This window comes from Portunus trituberculatus, chromosome 49 (genome assembly GCF_017591435.1).
Source record: "Portunus trituberculatus isolate SZX2019 chromosome 49, ASM1759143v1, whole genome shotgun sequence".
NCBI lineage: Eukaryota > Metazoa > Arthropoda > Malacostraca > Decapoda > Portunidae > Portunus > Portunus trituberculatus.
The window spans coordinates 19,430,709-19,448,380 of NC_059303.1; the positions used below are offsets into that span (position 1 = coordinate 19,430,709).

At 49.9% G+C, this 17,672-nt stretch overlaps 1 protein-coding gene across 1 annotated transcript in view; it reads left to right on the top strand.

The window, feature by feature from the left end:
* LOC123499229 (neurogenic locus Notch protein-like) overlaps positions 1-15,384 on the top strand; it is a 96,603-nt gene extending 81,219 nt beyond the window's left edge. The window contains 10 exon segments of the mRNA XM_045246991.1: positions 1,255-1,433; positions 1,629-1,802; positions 1,920-2,131; positions 2,265-2,395; positions 6,605-7,504; positions 7,507-9,258; positions 9,261-10,860; positions 11,164-11,287; positions 11,724-11,969; positions 12,146-15,384. Coding sequence (XP_045102926.1) covers positions 1,255-1,433; positions 1,629-1,802; positions 1,920-2,131; positions 2,265-2,395; positions 6,605-7,504; positions 7,507-9,258; positions 9,261-10,860; positions 11,164-11,287; positions 11,724-11,969; positions 12,146-13,669 — 6,842 coding nt within the window. The 3' untranslated portion in view covers positions 13,670-15,384.
* Positions 15,385-17,672: the final 2,288 nt, after the last annotated feature.

Genomic DNA, 17,672 nt, shown 5'->3' on the forward strand with positions numbered 1-17,672 from the left:
GCATAGTGCCTGGCCACCACTCGGGTGCCGCGTGGCGTCAACGAGGCACTGGGGCGCCATGTCAGCAAGGGCCCGGAGGGGGGGTAGGGGGTAGGTAGCGGTGTACTGGTCCGTTTAGCGGCCCGTTGGGGCCCGGCGACCCCTGACCTTTGGCCAGCCTCCACGGCGTCACGACCTGTGCCGGGGGTCGGGCAGACTCGCTGGGTTTTTGTGAGGGGAAAGTGAAGCTGTATTGAATCTCGGCCATTGCTTGTAGCGGCGGCGGGGAGGATGGGGCTGGATACTGGGGAGCGCCTTCCTGCCCCAGTCTGAGGGGCGACCCCAGACCCCATTAAAGCAGCGGGACCCCGCGCCATAAAGACTGCTCCCCCCTTCACCTACCTAGGTCCCGCCCCTCCCTCCGCCCACTCCTCATTAGCTCACAGACGTTCCCGCACCTTGACTGTCGCCACCTCAACCTTCTTCCTGGGTGATACTGATGCTCTCTCTCTCTCTCTCTCTCTCTCTCTCTCTCTCTCTCTCTCTCTCTCTCTCTCTCTCTCTCTCTCTCTCTCTCTCTCTCTCTCTCTCTCTCTCTCTCTCTCTCTCACACACACACACACACACACACACACACACACACACACACACACACACACACACAAGTGGAAGGAAGGGGGGCGCCAGCTGGGTGGTGGTGTGGGAGCGTTCCCACGAGGGGCTCCCCAGCCCATCAGAGGGGTGAGCGCGCCCCTGCCTTCCTCTCTCGTCCGTCGCATCCCCTCACCTCATCCCTAATTGAGACCGCAGAAGTGCCCCAGCCTTACGGCACGCCCACCCCATCCCCCTTTGATGCAATCCTTTATGACACCTGTTCGCTGCCCCTCTTCAGCTATCCCCGCCTCCTTCCTAGTGCCCCTTGCCGCCCCTCATCCCTCGTCACTTGCGTCGTCCGTGAAATGTTTCTTGCTTTCTTTAATGACAACAGCGACACGACAACAAAACGAGAGAAGTTGCAAGAAACCAACATGCTTACACGTGGCAGTCCTTGTATAGAACACACCTAACCTATTTCCACCGTCATACACATCCATAAATTTATCTAATCTGCTCATCGTCTTGGTGCAGCACACTCGGACACGTCCCTTGTCACCTACACTATCTACACCATTACACCACGACCTTCCTTACTTGACCTCTCAGCTTATCCATTTATTGCTTGCAGTATCAGGTGTTCTTTGGAGTACACCACTAACTACTGTCATTGGTTTGCAGGATTCAGAGGCAGGAACTGCGAGATCAACATTAACGACTGCGAGAGGCATATGTGCCAAAATGGCGCGACGTGCGTGGATGGCGTCAACACGTACACGTGCGCGTGTCCGCCAACCTTCACCGGGCCGTACTGCACTGAGGACGTGGATGAGTGTGCTGTGCGCCCCACTATTTGCAAGGTGAGTCCTTCCCCCTATCTAGGCGTCTGTGTCTCTTCACACTGCCCACTACCTCTGGACCACGGGACTATTAATTAGGCCACTGATTATGTAAGAAAGGATGTGGAGGACCTGCATCAAGGTGAATTAGTACAATGAATTTACCATTATAATGCTGAGCAGTAGTCGAGTGTATTTACTGACGCCTCTCTACAGAACGGCGCCACCTGTACCAACACTGTGGGCGGCTTCTCCTGCATCTGTGTGAATGGCTGGACAGGAGAGGTGTGCTCTGAGAACATCGACGACTGCACGGCCTCTGCTTGTTTCAACGGCGCCACCTGCATCGACCGCGTGGGCTCCTACCTGTGCCAGTGCACGCCGGGGAAGGTAAGCACGAGTCTGTCCGGCGCGGTGGTGCTCCTGAGCTGTCATGAACACTGATTTTGTCACTGATTGATGGCAGTGTTCCTTGGTGAGTCTTGATTCCTTGCTTTCTCGCCACAGACGGGCTTATTGTGCCACCTGGACGACGCCTGTGCCAGCAATCCGTGCCATCGCGGCTCCCTGTGTGACACCTCGCCCACCGACGGCGGTTACATATGCACGTGTCCGCCAGGCTACAAGGGCGTTGACTGCACGGAGGACATCGACGAGTGCAAGGAGGGTTTGCCTTGCGAGCACAATGGCACCTGCGTCAACACTCCGGGCTCCTTCAGGTGAGGCGCCTGCCGTATCTCCGTCAGGTACCAGTCCCATATAGTACACTATTATAGCGTCTTGTTCCATGCGTCTCCTCAGCTCCACGGGACGCTCGTTGTTGCAGTTCTAACACCTCCTCTCCCCTCACAGGTGTAACTGCTCCAAGGGCTTCACAGGGCCGCGCTGCGAGATCAACATCAATGAGTGCGAGAGCAACCCGTGCCACAACCAGGGCACATGTCTGGACGAGCGCGGTGCCTTTCGCTGTGTGTGCATGCCAGGTAAGGCCCATGATCCCTCACTTGCGTGTGTCTCATCTGCTCTACTCTGTCAGCGGGAATTGTTACTTTCTCCCAGTTTTATCATGGCAGGACGCATTTCCCTCTACCGCCACTCATGCCTCGCCTGTGTGGTGACGGCACGATACTGCACGACCAACGAGCACGGTTTTCCAATGGGCCATGCCTCTAACTAGGTGACCTCGACACCTTTGTGTGTGTGTGTGTGTGTGTGTGTGTGTGTGTGTGTGTGTGTGTGTGTGTGTGTGTGTTATTCACCACGGTCGCTTGTTGGTCCCGCAGCTAGCCTTTCCCCTACGGAAAGAGCTCAGACCTCTTGCTGACCGATCTTCGTTCAGGTAGGACTGAGACCACATTACACACCACACACACCGGGACAGCGAGGCCACAGCCCCTCGAGTTACATCCCGTACCTATTTATTGCTAGGTGAACAGAGGTTTGCCCATTTGCCTTGCCAGGTCCGGTACTCGAACCCGGGGCCTCTCGCTTGTGAGCCGAGCGTGCTAACCACTACACTACGTGTGTGTGTGTGTGTGTGTGTTTCACTGTTTGATCTGCTCCAGTCTCTGACGAGACAGCCAGACGTTACCCTACGGAACGAGCTCAGAGCTCATTATTTCCGATCTTCGGATAGGCCTGAGACCAGGCACACCACACACCGAGACAAGGTCACAACTCCTCGATTTACATCCCGTACCTACTCACTGCTAGGTGAACAGGGGCTACACGTGAAAGGAGACACACCCAAATATCTCCACCCGGCCGGGGAATCGAACCCCGGTCCTCTGGTTTGTGAAACCAGCGCTCTAACCACTGAGCTACCGGGTGTGTGTGTGTGTGTGTGTGTGTGTGTGTGTGTGTGTGTGTGTGTGTGTGTGTGTGTGTGTGTGTGTGTGTTTACTTAGTTTACCTAGTTGTAGTTTTACAGGGCCTGGGCTTTATGCTCGTGTGGCCCCGTCTCCATATCTACACTTATCCAATCTTTAAAAGTATGCACACTCGTTGCAGACACTACTTCTTCATTCAAACTGTTCCACGTCTCAATAAATCTGCGGGAAACTATATTTCTAACATCTCTCAGACATCTTCCCTTTCTCAGCTTTTTACTATGCGATCTTGTGCTTCGAATGTCATATTCTTCTCCCAGGATCAGTTTCTCATTATCCACTTGGTCCATTCCGTTTGTGTGTGTGTGTTTCTGAAAGAGAGAGATTGGGAGGGCCGTGGCAGAAGGGAAGGGAAAGGAGTGAGTGGGGTATGCTGGTACAGGACCGGTTAGGGAGTGTACTGTTGAAAAGGAAAAAAGTAAAGTTGAAAGTTTTTTCTTACATCATGAGTCTCTTAATTACGCAAACTGCTTTGTTTCACGAGGAGAGCGAATCCCGCGTGACGCAGCGTTGGGAGCTTAACTAGAAGTCTGCTAAGAACTTCAGAAGCCACTGCTGGGTAGAACTTTCATGTGACAGAGAGATTTAATGAAGTTAATGTTTTAAAGATTGAGTCACATTGACTACAGTATACGAGAGAGAGAGAGAGAGAGAGAGAGAGAGACCCGAGACCGTGTTGCCGTGGGTGAGGCGGGGCAGCTCGTGACTCCTGCTTTGCCTCTCCTTTCTCTCTCCCTCTTTTTCCTTCCTTCCTTCCTTCCTTCCTTCCTTTACCACAGTTCCAAAATTATCATGGAGGAGGAGGAGTGGCGGCAAGGGAAGAGTCTAGCTGAGAAGTGAACAGCTGCACGCCGCCACTAGCCTCCCTGGACTGCTGCCCGATGCCCCTCGAGTGTGTCTTGAGGGCAGGACGAGTAGTTGTCCGGTGAATGGGAGTGAATGAGCGGGGGAGGCGCAGCGGGGAATCTGCTGGTGTGTGTGTGTGTGTGTGTGTTGGCGTAGTGAAGATGAGGCTGCCAGGCGTGCCAACACCCCCGTGGCGCTTCCAGTGTCCATTCCGACCTTGCTTTTACTCCGCGTCCCAAGCCAACCAAGCACGGGCGTCCACCCTTATACCCGCCTAGCGCCCCTCATGACCTCGCAGATTGCTAAGTAACTGTCTTGTTAGAGTAGCATTAGTGTGGCGGCCATGAAGCAGCGTATAGACTTTAATTTCGTTCAATTGGGAAAGCAGGGTGATGGAGAGCATGGTTTGTGTAAGGAGTATAGTGGTGTCCTCGTGGTCTGGGGTGGCGCGGGAGGAGGAAGGGGCACGCTGCTGTCAAACCAGGGTGTATGGAAGCGGTCCTCGGCAAGGGAAGGGGGAGTGAGGGACGAAACTCTATTTCAGACATCGTAGAAATTTAATCATTCTTGAAAGGAAGCTGAGTATCCAGAGGAAGTGAGCACTGTGTGAGGCATTTACCGGTAGTGTAGTGTGGAAACGCGGAGTGTTGAGGTGTGTGGCATCGAGCGGCGGGCACGACGCATCAGGTGGCTTACAGACTCCGGGAGTTCCTTTGTTCGCCCTAAGTTCACGGCTTGCGGCGCCACTGACCTTTATAGGTGATTTTCACTTCCCTTGCTGAATTGACTCATCCTGTAGAGTTATTGGGAACTGAAGACCTCTAGATAGTCGTAAGATCAGTAGGCAGGATTTAATGAACAATAAAGACTAAGTGGCATCATTGGTAACCCCGCGGCCACACTTTCTCAGGCTCACGACCCCGTCCCAGCGGCGCGCGTCATTAAGGGCACCTTCCGCTGCTCATCTTGCGCGACATCCGCCCTTATTGGCCTGCGCACCACGGCCACTCGGAACAGTATGAGAATGGTTTCTTGTTTACCAACGCCTCGGGTCTTGCTGATATGATTATTGAGGGAGAATGGGTGAGCCTCGCAGGCCTGAACATCCGGTGTCATCGGGCTGCTCCATCAGGCAGGTAAAGGCATTGCGAGGTTGGAAGGTGGCAGGGAGTCAGTCTGCTGCTCTTTGATTCGCCTTGAGAAGTTGGTACTCTCTTCCATGACGTCACGGTATTCCTGTCGCTGTCACTGCTCCATCTTGGGACGCAACGCAGGAAGAGGAAATATGAGACTGCTACCCATTATGAGCGTGGTATTATTGCGCTAATTGAGACAGACGCAGAGGGAGTATCAGAACAGTAGAGTGCGGGGCGAAGCGGGGCATGAGGGTTCGCGGATCCCCATGCAACACGTTGAGGTCTTGGGAACGGTGGGTGCGTAAGAAATGGTCTAATGGTTTATGCTCAACACATCTAGGGAGGGGAGTGGCCAGTGTGGGGTTGAGGTGATGTTGACGATGGTGAATGCAATGAGTTGGCAGCGTGGCGATGGAAATGGGTCAGTGGCGGCGAGCCTCCTTTGTGGCAGCTGTTGTGCCGTGCCCCAGCTACACACCAGGGTGAGTTGCGGCCACTGCCAGCCTCTTCTTCCGATACACACGAATTTATTCCAAAGCCAATTTGAAATAGAACGAAAGATCTGATGGTAATGATAATAATAATAATAATTATTATTATTATTATTATTATTATTATTATTATTATTATTAAACGAAAAAAAAATCATTATATCTTCTACCACTTCGAGTTGGTAAAATAACCACATGACATTCTGGTGCATCCTCAGCCTCGTGTATATTAAATCCACATGTTGAGAGAGATGAGTAGTGAGATATCAAATTCTACTCTTACTGTGTACCAAAACTGAATTGACAAACTCTCTTGGTTCCCATTTCTTTTTGTGATGTCACGAAACACTCTCTCTCTCTCTCTCTCTCTCTCTCTCTCTCTCTCTCTCTCTCTCTCTCTCTCTCTCTATATATATATATATATATATATATATATATATATATATATATATATATATATATATATTCCTGACGTGTAGAAATAAATAAATCTAAAAAAAAAAGGACTTGTAGCTTATTTCTGGCATCTTCTAGCACTTTAATTTTTATTTATTTATTTATTTTATTAATTTTTTATTTATTTATCTATTTTATTTATTTATCTATTTATTTATTTTTTATTTATTTATATATATATATATATATATATATATATATATATATATATATATATATATTTTTTTTTTTTTTTTTTTTTTTTTTTTTTTTTAATCACTAAATCTCTCCATTACTAACAAAAAAATAGATGCAGGTATTCTTTGCATCTGTATTAGACCTTTTGCTGCCCAGCCTTCATGTACTAGTAGGTAACCAATGGCTCCTTCCCACAGGCTACACTGGCCAACACTGTGAAGAAGACGTTGATGAATGTGCCTCCCACCCATGCTACAACAATGGAGTGTGCAGCGACCTCATCAACGAGTACCGGTGCAGCTGTACTCAGGGCTTCACTGGCCGCCAGTGTCACATCAATATTGACGACTGTGCTTCAGAGCCTTGCCAACATGGGGGAATCTGCATTGATAGGGTTGCTGGTTACAGTTGTCGCTGCCCACCAGGCTTTACTGGCAGGAACTGTGAGACCAACATTGACGACTGTCTGTCTTCTCCCTGCCGCCAAGGAACCTGCATCGACGGGAACAACTCCTTCAAGTGCATGTGTCACCCAGGCTACACGGGCCTCCTGTGTCAGACGGAAATTGACGAGTGCAGCTCCTCTCCGTGTCAGCACAAGGGGACGTGCAAGAACCTCATCAATGGCTACAAGTGTGACTGTCCCAACGGCACAGCCGGAATGAACTGTGAGCACAACATCAACGAGTGCTTCAGCAATCCGTGTCGCAACGGTGCCAAGTGCAAGGACGGGATCAACGAGTACAGCTGTGAGTGTGAGCCAGGCTACACCGGCAGGCACTGCGAGACCAACATTGATGATTGCCTGTCCCAGCCATGTGCCAACGGAGGCCGGTGCATCGACATGGTTAATGGGTTCCGCTGCCAGTGCCCATCCGGTTACTACGATGCTCGTTGCCTCTCCAATGTCAACGAGTGTGCCAGCGACCCCTGCCTTAATGGTGGTTCCTGCTACGATGATGTCAACAGGTTCAACTGCAAGTGTCCACCGGGGTTCACTGGCCACCGCTGTGAACACGAGATTGACGAGTGCCAGTCCAACCCATGCCAGCATGGCGGCACCTGCCATGATGCCCTCAACATGTACACCTGCTCATGTCCCCGGGCTACTCCGGCAGAAATTGTGAGGTAAATATTGATGACTGCCAGAGTCGTCCATGCAGGAATGGTGGCACTTGCATTGACTTGGTGAACTCCTACAAGTGTGTGTGTGAGCTCCCCCACACTGGCAAGAACTGTGAGGTGCGCATGGACCCATGCTCCCCAAACAAGTGCCGGCACGATGCCCGTTGCATGCCCACAGCAAACTTTGTGGACTTTACTTGCGAGTGCAACTTGGGCTACACCGGCCGCCTCTGTGATGAGGACATCAACGAGTGCAGCGTGTCCCCATCGCCCTGCAAGAATGGCGCCACCTGTCGCAACACCAATGGCTCCTACTCCTGTGACTGTGCTGTGGGCTACGAGGGCCGGGAGTGCACCATTAACACCAATGACTGTGCTCCGCAGCCCTGCCTCAACGGCGGCACTTGCCTAGACGGCATCGGGGATTACACCTGCCTGTGTGTTGACGGGTTCGGTGGCACCAACTGTGAACACGATCTCAACGAGTGCGACTCAAATCCTTGCCAGAACAATGCCACCTGCAACGACTACGTCAACTCCTACACCTGCACCTGTCGCCTTGGCTTCTCCGGAACAAATTGTGAGATTAATGATGAAGATTGCACTCCAACATCCTGCATGAACAATGGAAGCTGCATTGACGGCATCAACAACTACACCTGCGAGTGCATGATGGGCTTCACTGGCTCCCACTGCCAGCACCGCATCAACGAGTGCCATTCTAACCCTTGCAAGAATGGTGGCACCTGCAGTGACCATGATGGCTTCTTCACCTGCCACTGTCAGTATGGCTATACTGGGGAACAGTGTGAAAACCTGGTGGACTGGTGCACACCCACCCCCTGCTTCAACAACGGTGTGTGCAAGCAGACCAAGAACCGCTACAAGTGTGTGTGTCCACTGGGCTGGACTGGCCTGCTGTGTGATGTGGAAATGGTGTCCTGTGCCACTGCAGCTGCCAGCAAGGACGTGAGTCCCTCAGAATTATGCCTTCACGATGGCAAGTGCCACGACATTGGCAACACCCACCGCTGCGAATGTGCCCCGGGGTATACCGGCTCCTACTGCCAGCATGAGATACGGGAGTGCGACTCCCAGCCATGCATGAATGGTGCCACCTGCAATGACCATGTGGGCACCTACTCTTGCACCTGCCGGCCGGGCTTCCAAGGCCTGGACTGCGAGTACAATGTTGATGACTGCAAGCCTAACAATCCCTGCCAGAATGGAGGAGTCTGCCACGACCAGGTGAATGGCTTCCAGTGTTCCTGTCCCCACGGAACTCTTGGGAAGCTGTGCGAGATCAACACCAATGATTGCTATGAGGGAGCCTGTCACAATGGCGGGACTTGTGTGGATAAGGTTGGTGGATTTGAGTGCGACTGTAAGGCAGGCTACGTGGGCACCAGGTGTGAAGGGGATGTAAATGAGTGCCTGTCATCCCCCTGTGTGTCTGAGGGCACTGCTGACTGCATCCAGCTTGTCAATGACTACCGTTGCAACTGTAAGCTGGGATACATGGGACGGCACTGTGAGAGCAAGAGGGACTTTTGTGCGGAGGCACCCTGCCAGAATGGAGGAGTCTGCAACAATAACAATGTGGACTACTCTTGTCACTGCCCTGATGGATTCACAGGAAAGTCCTGCGAGTTCCCAAGCGACAACTGTGCCTCCAATCCATGCCGGCCAGGAGAGATCTGCCGCCCCTATGAGCGCGGCGCTGAGTGCATCCTCAGGAGGAAAAGGTCACCTCCTGTAGCCCCAACCCATGTCTGCATGGTGGCAACTGTCTGGACAGGATCACCTTCTTTGAGTGCCACTGTCCTCCAACCTGGAATGGCAAGATGTGTGAGGTGCACAACCCAACTTTCAAAGGTGGCATTGGTAAGCCAGTCATCACCTTTATCTCCAACATTACTCTGGAGAGAGAGGGGTGTGAAATCCACCGCTGTGAAGAAAAGAAGAACAACAATAAGTGTGACAAAGAGTGTGCAACTCCAGCCTGTGACTATGATGGCTACGAGTGTTCCTTGGGGAGGGACCCGTGGGGAATGTGTCAGGCTCCAATAAACTGTGTGGAAGTCTTTGGAAATGGAGTTTGTAACACTGAATGCAATAACAGTGAGTGCCTCTTTGATGGTATGGACTGCAAGAAGCCCTTGGATTCTTGCAATCCAATCTACGATGCTTACTGCCAGACCAACTATGGCAACGGCCACTGCGACCAAGGCTGCAACACTGAGGAATGTGGCTGGGACGGCCTGGACTGTGAGATGGAGCCGCCATCCATACTGCAGGAAGGACTCCAGATTGTAGTAGAGACTGACAAGGCCACATTCATGATGGTGAAGAAGGCCTTCACACGCTCACTGAGCACTGAGCTCCGGGCACACCTCTCCATCAAGTTGGGCAAGTCTGGCGAGGAGATGATCTACACTTACAACAGGGATGGCATCCAGGGCCTGCTAGTGTACTTTGACATTGACACCCGTCGCTGCGAGAGGGAGAACCAGTGCCTGGGAACTGTCACCGATATGGCAAACTTCCTGGCAGCCAACCGTCTGCGTCTGGGGAGCTACCATGACGTGCCCATTGCCAAGGTGTATGAGGACATGCCCCTGGATCCCACACCTGGCTATGCCTATGTCATTGTTGGCATTGTCTTTACCATGGTGTTGGTGGGCATCATCTTCATGGTCATTACTAACAACCGCAAGCGTGCCAGAGGCATCACCTGGTTCCCCGAGGGATTCTTCCCCAAGTACAACACACCACAGGGGACCGAGCCAGCCCGCAGGAAGCCAGACGGCCAGGAGATGCGCAGCTTCAGCAAAGGGGCCTCCATGCACCATCTGGCTGACTTGGCTGATGGAGAGGGTCCAGGCCCTCCCATGGCTATCCCAGGACCAATGGCAGACTGGTCCGACGACGACAGCGAACACCCGCCCACCAAGAGGTCAAGGCATGAGGCGGGCTACTCAGACCAGACACACCTCACCGACTACGATGATGCTAATGACCCACGTGTGTGGACGCAGCAGCACCTGGATGCTGCTGACATCAAGAATCCAGACCTCCTTGCTCTCACTCCACCCCAGACTGAGCCGGAGGACCAGCGGGGCCTGGCTGGTGAGGTGGATCCCAAGGGCCCCATGGGCTTGACGCCACTCATGATTGCCTCCTTCCGTGGAGGCGGCCTAGAGAGCCACACGGATGAGGATGACAAGGATGGGTCAGCAGCAGTGATCCAGGAGCTGATAGAGCAAGGCGCCAAGCTCAATGCCAAGATGGATCGCACTGGGGAGACTTCCCTCCACCTAGCTGCCAGGTGAGTGCTCTTGCCAGTGCACCACACAACTGGTAGTATTTAGTATAAGATCTGACTTGCCATGGCATCTGCCCTTATTAGTTTTCTTGTAAGATTTACATTTATGTTCTCATTACAAAATTTTGGGACATGACAGTCATTTTGACTAGTTGTATAGTAGTAGATACCTTGGTTCTCACTGCACATCTGTTCCTTATTTCTCAGGATATAAATTTGCATTGAGTGAAAATAACTCCTTGTGAAAAAAAAAGTTATTGGATTCTCAGACAAGTTCACCTTAATAATCTGGTGATTATGTTCCAGGTATGCCAGAGCTGATGCAGCCAAGCGCCTGCTGGATGCCAAGGCTGATGCCAATGCCCAGGATGCCACTGGCCGCACACCACTGCATGCTGCTGTGGCTGCTGATGCCCAAGGAGTATTCCAGGTAGGTGTTGGCACTGTACACTATATGATTACTGATGCTGTCATTGTAAAGTTGTTGTTGGAGGAGTTGCCATCAAGTAGTAGTATTATCCTGGTCACTTGGTGACTTATGACTTCACATCAAACATCAATTGGTCTGGTGCAAATTGAATGAAGTTTTGAAAGATGCCTTTACCAGTAAAAAGAATTGCTTCAACAACTCAAATTTTATTATTTCTTGTTTTATGTTTTCCAGTAAAATTCTAAAATTACTCAAATAAAGGAATAAGTGAAATACTGTTGTAAGATCAACTATGTAATGTAATGCCTAATCAGCTGGGGTCCAGTATTGTCACAGCTTTCTATTGTGTCAATCATAATGGAGCCAGTGTTTTGATGGGCCAGCTTGTATCACAACTAGATCTGCCTGAGTGACACTTTACGTTTCTTGTCCTCAGATCCTCCTGAGGAATCGATCCACTGACCTGAACGCCAAAATGAACGACGGCACCACACCACTCATCCTGGCGGCACGGCTGGCCATCGAGGGAATGGTGGAGGACCTCATCAATGCTGATGCTGACATCAATGCTGCAGATGATCTGGGCAAGACAGCGCTGCATTGGGCAGCCTCTGTCAACAATGTGGAGGCAGTACAGATCTTGCTGGCCCATGGAGCAAACAGGGATGCTCAGAACAACAGGGTGAGTGGCTGTTTCTTCTCTCTTCAGAGGAAATTATTTTAAAAGTGACTGAATCATTACTTCTTGATTAGAGTGTATTAAATCAACACATACGAGTTGTGGTTGAGGCTGCTATGTTTGTTGTCTTGTTCAAAAAACAGTGCTTCCAACATTTTCAAAAATACCTTCTCCCTTAGGATGAGACTCCTTTATTCCTTGCTGCCCGGGAGGGGAGCTATGAGGCGTGTAAGATCCTGCTGGACCACTTTGCTAACCGGGACATCACCGACAACATGGAGCGCCTGCCTGAAGACGTGGCCAACGAACGGCTGCACCACGACATCGTGCGTCTGCTACGGGAGCACCATCCCCGTTCTCCCCAGATGGCCCAGGTGGTCAACACTTCCCATCTGGTGTCACAACAGAACCAGCAAGCTGGAAATGTGCTCACCCAGCAGATGACACCACAGCCAGCACAGCGAACCAACACTCAGCCCAAGGCCAAGGCTCGGCGGCCAAAGTCCTCAGTCATGTCCCTACCTGGCGGGTCCATCAACACTCCCGTCAGCCCCGATGGCACCGTCTCCATCAAGCGCAGTTCCAGCATCAAGAAGAAGCGGGAAGCCTCAGGTGTGCCAAGTGTGGACTCACAGACACAGCTGTCACCACTGAACTCAACGGGATCGCCACATGGGGTGTTTGAGGCAGCCTCCAGCCCCTTCGAGACAGGTCTGTTTTCTGGCGGCCTGGGTGGTGTCAACCCCCACTTCCCTGACCTGGGTGTGGCACAGCCACCTCCCTACGAGGAGTCTGTCAAGGCTGCAGCTTCCATGAACAACCTACAACAGATTGGTGTGCGTGACAACAATCCTTTCAGTTTTGCCAGCCTGATTGAGGGCCACCCCCATCACCAGGGCCATGTGGTGCACCAGCGGCAGCAGTCTATGCCAGCTTCCTTCTCCCCACAGAGCCAGACCACCTCTCCCCCTCATCACATGACTCCTCCTCACTCATCTCCCCAGCATGTCCACTCTCCTCATGCCCAGGGCCATGCTACCTCCCCTGGCAAGATGCGGCCAGCGCTGCCCACCTCCCCCACCCACATGGCAGCCCTCAGGCACGCCACAGCCACCTCGGGATTTGAGTTTCCAACCAGTAGTGGGGCTGCGTATAGTCTGCCTGGCCAGCAGCAGCAACAACAGCAGCAGCAGCAGCCCCCTCCTCCACCTCAGCAACACCAGCTTCAGCAGGCACAGGCTCACCACCAACAGAAACAGCAGCAACAGCAGATGCAGCAGCACCACCAACACCAAGGTAGCAGTGGATTCTACCCGCACTATCCCACCCCTCCCTCACAGCACTCGGGGGTGGAGGCCACACCCCAGCACTCTCATGGGGCAGCACAGGCTGCTCATGACGCCTTCCCCACCCCTTCCCCAGAGTCCCCCGGCCAGTGGTCTTCTGCTTCCCCACGCAGCCAGAGTGACTGGTCAGAGGGGGTTAGGTCTCCTCTGGGACCCCCTGGTCTGCCACCAATACACCCACTGTATCCCAATACCCAACAGCAGCAGCAACAACAACAGCAACAACAACAGCAACAGCAACAACAACAACAACAGCAGCAGCAACAACAACAGCAACAGCAACAGCAACAGCAGGGGCAACCACAGGGTCCCCTGCAGCCTCTAGGATTGCCTTCCCAAGGCTCCATCTATATTTAGACCCTGAAGTTCCCTCGTGCCAATAGTGTTCTAGTGTACAGTGCTGCCCTTGGTGTACAGTGCCGCGTGCACCATACCTGCCTGGGCTGCTTCCTCTCTACCATGTACATAGTGCTAATATTATTTTATCCGTACTTATTGTGCAAGTGAGTACAATCATCCACAGACTTTACTTCTTGTAATTGTAGAAAAGTAAGGCAAGGACCTTCCTGTGTAAGATGAAGACCCTTTGTGTATAGTGTTCACACAAAACAGTTTGCAATATAGTTGTAGATGTGACGTAGGAGGAGTCTTTCGTGGGTTGCTCTGTGATAGCTGTGCTCAACACTATTGTCCTGAGCATGAAAGCATGCATTTCTAAATTAAAATACGAATCTTTTTTGCTTTTCCCATGCATTCCAAACATACACTTCAGTTTTTAGTCTAGACACTTTGATGACAAGAATGTTGACCAGACGAGACCTTGTGCACACAACTCATCACAGTGACTTGGAGGGAAGTTTGATATCATGGCTATGTTGAATGTGATATGTTGTTTAGTGTGTGAAGTTTATAACCATGTCTTTGTTTAATTTGTTTTAAGAATGGCCACGTGTAAGTGTAGGACTTTAGAGACCACAGCCCGATCTCTGTAGGGTATTCTGCCAATAGATTTTTATGGGTTTGTATCAGTATAAATTAATGAAAATTTTAATAGAAATGACAAAATATTATTTTCTGTATGTATTGAGTATCAATTTAAGACATGAACAAATAAATTTAGCCAAGGGTGCTTTGTTGAGGTAAAGTGCCTGTTGTAAATGACTCATAATTTTTATATATATTTGTAAGCATTTGTTGTATAGAATGTCTGACACAGAGGGTGTGAGGAGACCAGGACCAACCAGCTGTGTCCTCTGTTATGTACAAAATGTATGTGTTCACGTGATGTCCAGCGCTGTGTGGCCGTCTTCGGCCATGCATGCCACTAAAGCTTTTAATAATTCCTGTTTTAAGCATCATGACATGACATTTCATTGTTGTTCTCTCCTAAATGACACACTTGAACATATTCTACTTAATGTTAAGAGGATGTAGTGAGGCTTGAAAACAGCACAGACATGTATACATTTACATACCTATATAGATGTGTTCCACAACCACACCTACACTGAAGAATGTGCCTTTTGCATATGTACATACAGCATAGTTATGATGAACAAGAATCTTATACAGCATACTGTGTTTGCCGGCACTTGGTACAGTCTGTTAGCCACGTCATGACCCAGAGTCTGCATTTTCCTGGCTTTTCATTCCTTGCACGTTTCCACTCCAACACTGCAGGCAATTGTTTTCATCATTGATCTCAGGATGGCTGGGTGGCGGGTGCCTTGGGGCCAGGCACGGCTAGCACAGAATGCCACAGTGCTCAAGCAAAACGTGCAAACCCTATTCATTATGTATATTTTCCCTCCACATACGCACTGTCCCTTTTCACACACACACACACACACACACACACACACAGACTGACATATATACTCAAAGGTTTACAAAGAAAATTTCCACCTGCATTTATGTTTAAAAGATAACTAACTGTACATCAGACAAAATACTCATTGGTCTTGTACTTCCACATCCTGAACCTCCATATGAGTGGGGTTTTTTTTAGTTTGAGAGTATGAATGTAAGCATTATTTTGTGAGTATGCATGTAAATGAAACATGATTTTTTTAGTAGTGTGTTTCTTTCCATTCCATTTTTGTCTAAGCTTGGATTTGTAGAGTAAGTCAGGCATCTTTCTCTCTCTCTCTGAAAGAGGGGGGGAGAAGCCAGCCAGGAGCAACAAAATATTTAAGAAAGGAAATGGAATGCCAGTTCCCTTAAGATAAAACAAAATTAGCCAAAAGTCTGGGACAAATGTATTGAAACTTCTTCAAAGAAGTCAAGTTGTTGGAAGGTGGAAGGAAGTATGGAAGCAGGCAGGGAGTTCCAGTGTTTACCAGAGAAAAGTGTGAATAACTGAGAGTACCGGTTAACTCTTGCTTTTGAGAATTGAACAGAATAGGAGTGAGGAAGAAGAAAGCCTTGTGCAGCAAGGCTGCGGGAGGGAGGCATGCAGTTAGCATAGAAATATCTATATAAGAAAGATGCAATATTTCAGCAGTAAGAAAGAGGCTGAAGACAGTCAGTCAGAGGAGGGAGTTGATCAAGACCAAAAGCTTTTGATTCCACCCTATCTAGTAAAACTGTTTGAGGAAGGTGCAAACACACAAGCACAGTTTTTAAGAACAATAGGAGGGACCCCATTAGGTCCATAAACCTAAGGATTTAGGCCAGCGAGGGCATGCAAAACATCTTTACGAAGAACTTAAATTGAAGATATGAAATAGTCAGAGGGAGGGACAAGCTCAGAATCATCCAAGGTGGAGTTATCAATAAAGGTTTGAGAGAAGAGTCCAGCTTTAGAGTCAGATGAGATGGCAGTACATGGTGCCATCAGGATGAAATAAAGGAGGGAAAAATTAAGTAAAGTTATTGGAGATGCCAGGAATCACGAGGGGAGTTGGTGGTTGAAAGACTTTGACACGTTCTATTTATGAAGGAATGTTTGGCAAGTTGAAGAACAGATTTGGCATAATTCTGAGCAGAAATATATAAAGTGCATGAGATTCAAGTGATGGAAGGCTCAAGTACCTTTTGTGGACAACCTCTCCATCATGTATAGCACGAGAACAGGCTGTGTTAAACCAAGATTTAGAAGGTTTAGGTTGAGAAAAAGAATGAGGAATGTTCGCCTCCATGCCAAACACTGTTACCTCTGTTATGCTTTCAGCACACAGAGATTGGTCTCTGACACGGAAACAGTAATCATTCCAGGGAAAATCAGCATAATACCTCCTCAGCCTTCTGGCTGAAGCAAAACGCCAGAGGCACCTCCGCCTTGGAGGATCCTGAGGAGCAATTGGAGAGATAGGGCAAAATACAGAAATGAGATTGTGGTCGGAGGAGCCCAATGGAGATGATAGGGTAACAGCATATGCAGAAGTATTATAGGTAAGGAAAAGATCAAGAATGTTGGGTGTATCTCCAAGTCGGTCAGGAATACGAGTAGGGTGTTGCGCCAGTTGGTCTAGGTCATGGAGCTAGGATAGCAAAGTTGAAGGCTAGTTCACCAGGATGGTCAGTGAAGGGAAAGGAAAGCCAAAGCTGGTGGTGAACATTGAAATCTCCAAGAATGGAGATCTCTGCCAAAGAATAGAGGGACAGAATGTGCTCTACTTTGGAGGTTAAATAATCAAAGAATTTACTATAGTCAGAGGAATTAGAGGAAAGATAAATAACACAGATAAATCTAGTTAGAGAGTGATTATTGAGTCGAGGCCAGATGGTGGCAAACTCAGAGGATTCAAGAGCGTGGGCATGAGAACAATTAAGTTAAGTTGTTGCTCACATAGACGCAGCATCCAACTTTGGAATGAAAATGAGGATAGAGAAAGGAGGGAACAGTGAAGGGGCTACTGTCAGTTGCCTCAGACAGCTGTATTTCGGTGAGAAAAAGAAGATGAGGTTTAGAAGAGAAGAGGTGGTGTTCTACAGATTGAAAATTAGATCTAAGACCGCAAATGTTGCAGAAGTGAATGAAGAAAAAGTTGAGGGAGGTGTCAAGACATTTTAGGTCACTAATGAGAGAGCAGTCCGACCTGCATGGGGACATTTATGGTCCCCCTCCCCAGAAGGGGACTCCGAGGATGAATTTGGAATTGCCATTTTGTTTATTTTAAGAGAAATGTGTGTAATTCATCTCGGTCGCCTGCTGGTCACCTCGGTCGCCTGTTGGTCACCCAGCCAGTCTTCCCCATTACGGAGCGAACTCAGAGCTCATAGACCGATCTTCGGGTAGGACTGAGACCACAACACACTCCACACACCGAGAAAGCGAGGCCACAACCCCTCGAGTTACATCCCGTACCTATTTACTGCTAGGTGAACAGGGGCTTCACATTAAGAGGCTTGCCCATTT